Source organism: Pinus tabuliformis, chromosome 1_2 (assembly GCF_031772625.1).
Source record: "Pinus tabuliformis cultivar Carrire ecotype Pingquan chromosome 1_2, CPIR1, whole genome shotgun sequence".
Classification (NCBI taxonomy): Eukaryota; Viridiplantae; Streptophyta; class Pinopsida; order Pinales; family Pinaceae; genus Pinus; species Pinus tabuliformis.
In genome coordinates, this window is record NC_142298.1 from 26655981 (window position 1) to 26666877 (window position 10897).

At 36.8% G+C, this 10897-nt stretch overlaps 2 protein-coding genes across 2 annotated transcripts; both read left to right on the top strand.

Annotated features, from left to right (window-relative positions):
• Window positions 1–3466: 3466 nt before the first annotated feature.
• LOC149204175 (thaumatin-like protein PWIR2) lies at window positions 3467–4397 on the top strand. Its single transcript, XM_089397063.1, has 2 exons — window positions 3467–3651; window positions 3766–4397. Exons 1-2 carry the CDS (start codon window positions 3576–3578, stop codon window positions 4395–4397), a joined length of 708 nt encoding a protein of 235 aa, XP_089253189.1. The 5' UTR covers window positions 3467–3575.
• Window positions 4398–4721: 324 nt separating this feature from the next.
• LOC149204176 (abscisic stress-ripening protein 2-like) lies at window positions 4722–6906 on the top strand. Its single transcript, XM_089397064.1, has 2 exons — window positions 4722–4772; window positions 6534–6906. Exons 1-2 carry the CDS (start codon window positions 4722–4724, stop codon window positions 6702–6704), a joined length of 222 nt encoding a protein of 73 aa, XP_089253190.1. The 3' UTR covers window positions 6705–6906.
• The last annotated feature ends 3991 nt before the right edge of the window (window positions 6907–10897 follow it).

Genomic DNA, 10897 nt, shown 5'->3' on the forward strand with positions numbered 1-10897 from the left:
GCCTCCTCTTTAAAATAAAATCTCTTTCAAAATAATAACGTGGTTATCATTTAAAAAAACAAAATATTTTCCAAATAAAAATCTGCGCCAATAAAAAACAAAATTTCATTATCTATATATATATCACTAATAAAATAAGATAAATCTATTATCTAAATATAATTGATCTATATATATTATATAAAATAATTAAAAAAAATTATATGCTAAAATTATTTAAATTTCTTATTATTTTATACTTTGTTTTTTTGATATATGTTCTCATCTATTCTGTCTAAAAATTATCAAATCTTTTTGGCACAAGGTGTAATTTATAAAAACTGTGTATGGAGATTTTAGAGGTATTGAATTTTTGAATTTAAAATTTTAATCTATCAATAACTTCAAAAATGTATATATATATATATTTTTGAAAAAATCAAATCTGGTGATTTTTAAATAATTTTTCAATTTTTACATTCTAAAATATAATTTTTCAATTTTTACATTCTAAAATAAGTTTGATCTGGAAAGCTTTGATCCCTCTAGGGCTAGGGCTTTGTAGAACCGTGATTAAAATAAAATTATTTTAAACATTTACAACAATTATGAAATTTTTATATAATTCTTTTAAAATTTTATAATATTTATCTATAAATTAAACAAATTTATATTTTTGAATATAAACTATTTTTTTCCATACTAGTACAAATGATAAATAAAAACATTAATTTTTTTAAATAAAAACATTAATTTTTTTATTTTGTTTTGTTTTTTTCTTATGAAAACTCAAATATCTTTGTGATTAAATTCAACATAAAATTGAAAAATATTTCAATTGCTTATCCAAGACACTCTATCAAGTGCATGGATTAACTAATGAACTCATGCATAATTAAAGTTTAATAGGTAAATACCATCTTTCTATTTATAATTAAAAATAATAATTGAGGAAAAATGATATTTAACATGTAACTCTATTTTTTAGTCACGTAGTGTATTGACCACTTGGAGTTGGCGGAGATTTCAATCTTATGAAATCCCTCCACCCAGATAAGGTTTTGGTTGTCGACGAAGATTTCCACCCAGATAAGGTTTTGGTTGTCGACGAAGATTTCCCTGGAAGAGAAGAAGTGGTGGGCAGGGGAATCAAAAGAATCGATCCCAAGGCACAACAATTTTCTGACATTTTCATAAGTTCAATTGGACAATCTAAATACTATCAATAGTGTGTATACTTAGGAATAACTGGAGGGGAGGGAGACATCAGGTATCTAGTCAGCTGGATGGATTTATATCTGAAGAATTACGTGAACACGATCATTTTGGTGAAGCCAGTATTCTCCCAAGCATTGGCTCAGACCACTAGCGAATCCGCTTGGAGTTAGCTTGAAAATGGTTCCTTGTAATCATCCCTTTAAATTTGAAGGCTTTGGCTATAAGATCTCGATTTACAGTCTAAAGCCAAAAGCTGGTGGGAAGAATTGTAGGTCCAAGGATGAAACTCCATGCCTACGTTCTACTTAAACTCAAAAGGAATTTTAAGTCAAACTTAAACTTAAAATGGAATAGAAAGGAATTTGGTCATATCTCAAAAGAAAACATGCCCCGGAGACCCGCATGCAGCAAGTGAAACAGCATATCATTATGGATGACGCACAAATGCCTTCATAACGGAAGAAGGAAAACTGATTAACAAAATAAATAAAATATGCAAATCCCTTTATAGAGATTTTCTATGGAGAGGAGCTAAGAAAATAAAAATGGTCAATCGTTGTTTGGCAAAATCTGTGTCCCAAACTGGTTTGGGGTTTGGGATTGAGAGCTCTGAATATCTTGAAGATGTTATTAGGAGCTAAACTATATTCGAGGTGGTTTAAGAGAGGAAATGAAATTTGGGATAGGAAATATTATCAGACTAGTTTGAATATTTAAGAGTTAAAGAGTATCTTTTAAGCTCCTCAATATGGAATTTAGTCCGGAAAAACTAGTCTTATCCAAAGCCATGCCTTATGTGAGATTAGGAATGCCTACACCACTCTTTGTTAAAAAAAACTTGGAAATAGATGCCATGGCTGGGACCATGGGGAACTCCGAGGGCTAGATGAACATAATTTAGAAAAACATTATACTGCACTCGATGATTTATGGAAACCATATACTATGATTTGGAGAGGTAGAAAGTGATAGAGAATTGCCTGACGCAACCAAGCTTGACTGCCCAGACCTCTCCTGCTCAAGGGTTACAAAGTCAAAAAAATAACATTGCTCATTTCTCAAGACCGAGATATGCTCAAAGATTACAAATTCATAAAATTAACATTGCTCAAGACCAAGATACACTTAAGTGGGGTTATGAAATTGTTGTAGTTTCTACAACCTCATTTAAAATTGTCCTTATCTTTAAATTTTTGGAGCCTCTTTAGATCATGTCATCTTTCATTTCAAGCCATTAATGTCATGCTCGATCATGTTATCTAAATGTTCAAGTCTTCTTAAAAAAACGTAAGTGTCCATCTACTTGCTTTCACACGCCCAGTTCTTAACGTCTTCACAAGTGCACATGCAAAGATAAACCAAGTGAACTTCATAATGACCGTGCTGCACACTCTTTGTTAGCAGTCGATGTACAGTCCATGCCAATAATGATTGTGCAGTCCTGCCAATAGTTATTGCCTAATCCTTACCCTCAGTGATTGCGCAGTCCCCGCCAACAACGATTGTACAGTTCTCACTATCAGTGATTGCATAGTTCCCAATGATAGCAATCCTCTGCATATAGTGATTGAGCATTCCTGCTTGACAGTGAGATTATACTTCTTCAGGTAAAAACTGTCACACTGTGAGATTATAGGTCTTTTATGCAGCGTTGGGTCGGCAAAAAAAGACAAGTAAACTCGAGTTGTTGGTCTTTACTAAAATTGCATTCAATATACACAACCAAATTATATCCTTCGACGAAAACAAATTACAGATAACACCTTTGAAAATCCAAAAGGAATTCAATATACAACCAAATTCCATCCTTGGACGAAAACAAATTACGAATTAACAGCTTTGAAAAACCAAAAAAGAAGGCGAAAATAACACATGGGCAGCGGCGCCTATTACGGACCGGGTAATCACGTGGCCATACTTTCTAAGTTACTGATTTTGGTAGAAGTCTTAGTTATTGATTTTGGTAGAAGTCGGGAGTTTATAGGGATGTTTGGGATTTAAAAAAAGGGATAAATTTGAACCCTACTAATGCTGCTATTATATTTCAAATCTCTGCCTATTCATGTAAATTTTATGGCCAAAAGAGGGTACGCAAGTAATTTTCTAAGAGGATTAGCTTACTCCGTGTCGTGGTTTACTGTAATTTTCGACACTGCGCAACAAAAGACAATAATATTATCTGAACTTCATCCGTGTTTCATACGCTACTCCTCGGTTCATGTGTGTGGATCGCTACTACCTTGTCTAGGTATATAGCGTGTGACTGGCCTGTGGTATCCGTGCATAAAAACTAAGCAAGCTCATTTGCAATTGATTGCGCTGTGTTTGAGTAGTGTTTGTTCATTGTATTGTGTTTAACTTGCTTCCTGGTCTTAGCAATGGGGGGAAGAACAATAGATATTTCGGTTTCAGTTGCAGCAACTCTAGCTTTAGGATTACTGGTTTATCTTCAAGGTGGTACTCCCCCAATTCAAATCTACTCTATTTTATGAGAATTACGTTAACGAGCGATGTGTATATCTTACTTATATGTCATCAATAAATATGTGTTTGCTTTCCCAACCGCAGGAGTTGAAGCTGCAACATTTGTGATCCAGAATAAGTGTTCGTTCACTGTGTGGGCCGCGGGAATTGCCGTAGGTGGCGGTCAAGCGCTCACACAAGGCCAGTCATGGAGTGTGGACGTGCCCGCAGGGACAAGTGCAGGGAGAGTTTGGGGACGTACGGGCTGCTCTTTCGACGCCTCTGGTAAAGGCAGCTGCAACACTGGTGACTGCGGCGGCTTGCTCAGCTGTCAAGCCGCTGGACGGTCTCCTGCAACGCTGGCTGAATATACTCTGAATGGGGCCAACGGTCGAGACACATATGACATCTCTCTCGTTGATGGATTTAATCTGCCTCTCTCCATAACTCCCTCGGACTCTAGCTGCCCAACCGTTGACTGCAGCAGCAACATAACTGCGAGCTGCCCTACAGAATTGAAAGTGGTCGATGGATGCGATAGTGCTTGTGCTGCTCTGAATACTCCCATCCATCGACCACCTCCGAGCTGGCACCCGCTGTGCTGGCGCATTTTCAAACCAACGCTCGCTAATTTTCAAACTATCCCTCCCCCAAACATTCATTTGCTCGATTCGCCCTCCCAGAACAGGTCCTCTGCAACCCTCTCTAGCATTCGTTTCTCCCACTCACGGTGCTGATGAAATTAGAGCCCACATCGACGGGCTATTCTTTGTTATATAAGACACTCCTCTCCCTGGCCTGCTCTAATCTCATCTTCATTTACATATTCTGAATCACTAGAAATCTTTGTATCCATTCCACTGTGATTGAATTTCATTACTGTGTGTTTGAACGAGAAAATGTCTCATCACCACCACCACAAACATCATGAGCACGGGCACCACGATAGCAGACCCATCAGAACGAAGTGGAAATCAGAAGGCCGGGAATTGTTAACTATGGTGAACCGGCAGCCCAGCGAGCAGATCTGTACGCTGTAGACTACGAGACATCATAAACAGATGGAGCATGTAGCGGAAGCGGGAGCAGTGGCTGAAGGAGCGTTTGCAATGGTGAGATATCTTAAATCTATTAAAAACAAAGCAATAAATATAGGGGATATCACAGATATCATGATGGTTGATAATGCCAATAAATTCGATTGATGGGATTTAAAGTTTAAACTTGTGATTTTTTTGGTAAACCACTGTTAAATTTAACTTGATTATTGATTTCTGCAATATTTCGTAATAGGATGAACTGAAATATTTCCATAATTCACAATTAAGGGAAGGATTGTTGAAATTATAATTTCAACTGCAGTGAACAGTTGAACAGCAGCAGCCGTCCTGATCCAACGCCCCACATTTATTCCCATTCTTTTAAGCCACCGCCATTACTCTCTTTTCACCCTTTACCTGTTTGTGTTCCCAAAGAAGGAGGAAGATCAGATCCACCGCGATGCCATTACTTTTAAACAACCGCATTAAAGAGCAGAATGGCCGAAAGTGAAAAGAACCAGCCTTGAGCCGGCCACACCATTTATCAGTTATGGATTTCCACACAACCGACTCACAACCGACTCAAGAAGCACATCAGAATGTCAGAAAGATAAGATTTCGTTCATTATGAGCAGCAGATTGCAGCAGAGACTTTGTCAGAGAGTTGAAGTGGTTGATGGACTGTTATGACCCCTATTGCACTATATATGTGTAGACACAGTAGTGTAGATGATATAGAGAGTAGAGGAGAGCACGCAGCAGCGTGAAGAAAAATGCTTCCAGAATAGTGAAATGCACAGCAGTGCAGATTTGAATGTAATTTGTTTTGTGATTGTTTGTTGTGAGAGAGGGTAGAAACGCAACAGCACAATTTTTTTTGTTTGCATTTGAAATGCAAGTGAGGCACAGTAGCAGTGCGATTTTAATTAATGAAGGGAGCATACAGCAGTGTGAAGTTTTGGTTATTGTCCATTGTGAAAACAACAGGAAGGGAATGCACAGTAGCGCAAGTGAAATGTAATGCAAAGAAAACACAACAGCATGAAATATTTGAAGTTGTTGTGTTGAGAAAACAAAAGGCAATACGTTGCAGCGCGTATATGCTAAATGAATGTAAGACATAGATTGAAGTGCCTCTGAAGAAGGCATGTTGGAGAATCCCTCTGTTAGAAGGAGGATGTTATTTGTGTGAAACAGAAGCATTTTTTGGTGAATCCCCCTGTCAAGAGGAAGATGTTTTGCAGCATAGTCATTGGTGAATCCCTCTGTTAAGAGGAAGTTGCTCTTCAACATAAATTGGTGAATCCCTCTGTTAAGAGGAAGATGTTTTGTAATAGCAATTGCGAAAATCCCTCTATGTGAGGAAGACGAATTTGTATCAGTTGGTTTACTATTTATAAATAGAAGTTTTTTTTTGTGTGTTGTTGATACACCGTAAGCAGAAAATAGTCTTGACGTCAAAACAGAGTGTTGCTAATACACCGTAAGCACAAAATAGTCTTGACGTCAAAACAGAGTGTTGCTGATACACTGTAAGCAGAAAATAGTTTTGACGTCAAAACAGAGTGTTGCTGATACACGAGTTTCAGCATTGCTGAAACACCGTTGCTGAAACACTGCATTCAGCAACTGACGAAACTGCGTTGCTGAAACACCGTATTCCGTAAACGATTTTTATTTATGCTGTGTCAAAACAAAGTATTGTTCTGTTTTGTTCAATTTTGTTTGGAATTATCAGAAATTCTCAACAAGGATTAGCTTAAATTATCAATAGGATAATGATAACCGTTATAAAATGATTGTGAATATTGATATAATATTTTGTGTATGCAGTATGAGATGCACGAAGCAAAGAAGGATCCAGAGCATGCTCATAGGCACAAGATTGAGGCAGAGACTGCAGCAGCTGCTGCAGTTGGAGCAACGGGGTATGCCTTGTACGAACATCACCAGACGAAGGAAGGTCATGGCAAAAAACAACACCACCATCATCACCACCACTAGCTGCCCACAACAAAGCATTTAAAATAATTTCCTTCTTTAGCTAAAGAAGTTAGTCATTATTTGATCACTGGTTTCAGCTTCTTTTGTTGTTTGAACTTTATATTCAGTGTGGCGTTATGGGGTTCAGATGAAAATTGAAATTGAAGTCAACTGATTCATCTGTCCTCTTCCATATTTTCATATCAGTGTGCTTTCCTGTATGTGCCTTTCAGATCCATGAGATCGAATCCGTTTGAATCGGTTTGTTTTGTGAAGCCAGTAAAGATTTTATTGTGAATAATCCATCACATTGTGAAACAATTATCATATTATTGTGAATATGGAGTTTCTGATTCTTCAACACTGTTCCAATATTTTATTTAAGGTAGAACTTGTAGAATTTCAAAAAAAATTGGAGACTGATCAGAGTCAGGTTAAACAATTTACTTGATTTTTATTAATCAAATTACTAAATATTTCCAAATTTTACAATCATGTTAAATTCAACTCCACCATGAAGACTTTAACATGAACACAATTCACTTTCAGAAAAGCCATTGACAATGTTTGCATTGCATGAACCCAAAAGCCCCTTAAATTTTGAAATGTTGATATCATGAAGGCAATGTCTTTAATCGTAACTCTGTAAAATTTATCCCTAACAATTTTTGTTGTATAAACATCGAATCAATGATACTCACGCTTTATAAAATGGATTGAATCTTGATCAGTCGAGGACATCTTTTGGGGTTTGAAAAAGGCATGTTGGATGAGAGAAGAAGAATTTGATACCAAGTCGAAGGGATATTAGGGTTTGGAGAAATGGTCTTGTTATGGGAATCCATTTGAATAAATAGGACCTATTTTGGTAGTACAAATTAAGATAGAATCTCAGCGCCTATGTGAGTCAGGATGTGGGCTCAAGCAACATAATATAATCAAACAACTTTATTCATCATACTGCAAACAAATTGGCAGTAGTATGGAGTAATTATGAAATGTGGCCCTTTGTTTATAATATTTCTGTCATGCTAGAGGCTTCCTCCCAGTGTTGTCTCATAATAAAAGATTATAATGTATCCCTGAATATTCTAGTCTTTTCCAATGCTAATGGCTTAATTTTCCCTTGTACTGGGGGCTTGGATGTTATTGCTACTTAATAGCATAAAGTAGGAATTAATTCAAAAGATTAGAAACTAAAATTTCAGCATGGGTTCTTCAAGCTGTTGCTTCTCAATTAGACCATCTGATCAGTGTCTCCGGCATAAGTTCAGTATTTAGCCTTTAAATTTCCCATATATTTTGAAAGGTTTTTGAATTTTCTGTTCCTTCTCATATACTTTTTAAATTCACCTATTTTGAGCTTGCTCCTCAGGGATCAAATGGTGCATCACTTGAGTTCTTGAGAGCTGATATGGATTAGTACCTTTTTTATTTAGTAGTTGTATTTCCTTTTTTTCCACATAAATCTTCATCTCCTCCACTAAAAACAACTGCAAATTAGAAGATAAATGGGTCTGTAGACCGACTGCAAAGGACTGCCCGTGATAGAGAAACGAACTAGAGTTTTGCTGGCTCGTATGGTATATGCGAGGGGTTTCATATTTGAGGGTAGAAACTGTTTATTATAAGGACATATTGTTACCTAATGTAGATTCTAAAACAGAGGATGGCTTGGAACAAATAGTATTGGAGGAAAGAATTTCCTAGTTCTCATTCTCTAGGTTTAGATATGAATATGGCAGCGTTTTTCTTGTCCTTGGGAGACCTAGTGTATGTTTAGGTGTTGAAGCAATCTTAGTGTATGTTCAGGGGTGGCGATTTTCAACGCAATCACAGCAGAATTTTTTCGCAATCAGTGAATAAAAAACAATGAGAAAGCCACCGGCCATGGGCAAATGGGAATAAAGGCGTAAATAAAAGCAAAGGGAATCAAAGGGCAGAAGAAAAAGGAAAAATGCAACAGCTTGGACTTGTGGACAAAACTGCAAATAAAATAAAAATTCCAGGCCACTTCAGCAGGAATGGCTTGGATAGTTTTGAATCCAGTGGACCTCTATCTGTCTCGCAATTTCCTCAGAGTCTTCACGAATTTCCATGGACTTGTTGTGCAATGGTTAGTGATCAATGTGGATAATGGTTTCCTTGCCCATCAGATAGTGCTTCCACTCCTTAACAACTTGAACCAAGGCATAGAGTTCCTTATCATATGTAAGGTAGTTCAGGACAACCAACCTCCCCGCCCCCAACCCCTATGATACATATTAGAATGATAGCATACCGACTTACCCCTTGCCATCAAGACCACTCCAATAGCATATCCACTTGCATCTTTCTCCAAATCAGGACATGCCACTAAAATGGGTCCTGGAAGCCAATTCCTCCAATTTTTCCACCCAAAAACTACCAAGATAGATGTCAAATTATATAATAATCCAATCCAAATGACCTTGCTTCATTGACAATTAAGATCATATTGATTTCATTTCATTGCCCCTTCTCATCAATCACAACAGATGGCTATCAACAAGTTACGTTCAACAAATATTTTCTAAGTTATCCTTACTGTGAACCTTTTCAACAAATTCTTCAAGGAAAGGAACAGACTTAGGGCATGATAGTTAGGGCAAATGTTGTTCAAGAGTAGGTACGCAAAGAATATTATTATAACTCCTTGCATAAGTTCTATTTATGTTAGTTTGGTTGGGGGTTCTAACATCTTCTTGGACACTAAAGCAGTTTATTTATTTTCCAGGTAAATCAACCTGTTTCTCTTTTGGAGAACATGATAACACATGCAATTTCCCATTTCTAAAATTTTGAAAGTGGCACCTCAAAACCCACCCCATTTCAAACATCCCAATTCCCTGCCTATTTCACCATTCTAGGTATAATAGCGATAATTCCAAAACAGATCGAAACAAGCAAAGTATTAAATGCATCATTAATCTCTCCCTAACCAATGTGATAGAAGTGACTAGTAGGTATTTAACCATAATTAGAAATAATGAAGGGATTTGTTTGCAGAAATACACCCAGAGTTGCTTTTGCAAACTGGCGTACAACTTGTAGGCTTCAAAACAAATGCCTGTGAAATGTTGCCTCCTCCAATGTCTTATCAATTAAGTTTTGGTCCTTCTATGCTTGTTCTACATTCTTATATCTCTTTTGCCAATGCTCTCTTGCACTACGGTCTGCTTCTTAGACAGTAGTTGAGTTTAAAGTCAGGAACTCATAACTTTGTAAAAACTGCAATTTTATTGCCCACTAATTTTCTCACTCTTGAATTGTTCTTGTAAGATTCATATAAGTCCACATACCCTCAGAGTCTCCACGAATTTGCATGGACGAGTTCTGGGCACATTCTCTTAAATCATTTCCAATGAGAATAGTAGTACCTGCTTATGCATTGGCAACAACAAAAGTCAATGTTGCAGTAACTTGCAATAATTAATTTTCAGATGAGTTTTTTATGAGAGAATTAGTAAATCCCGCAGACATAATGGATCCACTGCCTCATTCAGTAAATTTCTCCTTACTCCATCAGCTACAACAAAAAGACTGACAACAAGAGAATTTCGTAGACTGGGCTTTACAAGCAATGCATATCCATCAATTATTGCCAGTGATAAGCTCCACAAGAAGTGCCATTGGCTTGTAGGTTATATGGTTAATTTTTTTGTTGTTTACAGACATTTGGGGGGGTACACATTTGGGAGAGTGTTTGTTGTTGCAGCAACATTAAGAACTTAAACCTTAAACTATGTATAGACAAAAATATGATTGGGTATAAGTATGGTGCATCTAAATCAATGATATGGATGTTTTTGTTGTTCCTCAAGGGGCTGCCCTTAATATTGCATATCAACATATGTCCAAGATCCCTAAAAAGAACATGCTAATATAGAAATGGACTCTAGGCAATCTAGGTAACCTTTAACTTAGCTCTAATATGTCTTCCATATCAAAACTCCCAGTGGACATTATTACCCCGAAAAGGTAATTGGCTTGATGCAGAAAGCTTTATTCTCATGGAAAAATCAAGCTTCATACACTTCTCGTGTTAAGTGTGAATGGACTTCTTCAACAAGTCACACCAAATATTACCTCTTTGCCAACATCCAAAATGTAAAAAAAAATGATGGTGAAACCATGAACCAACTCAAGAATTCCATAGCTGTAGCAGTTTCATATTTTGCATAGTGGTTCTGGGC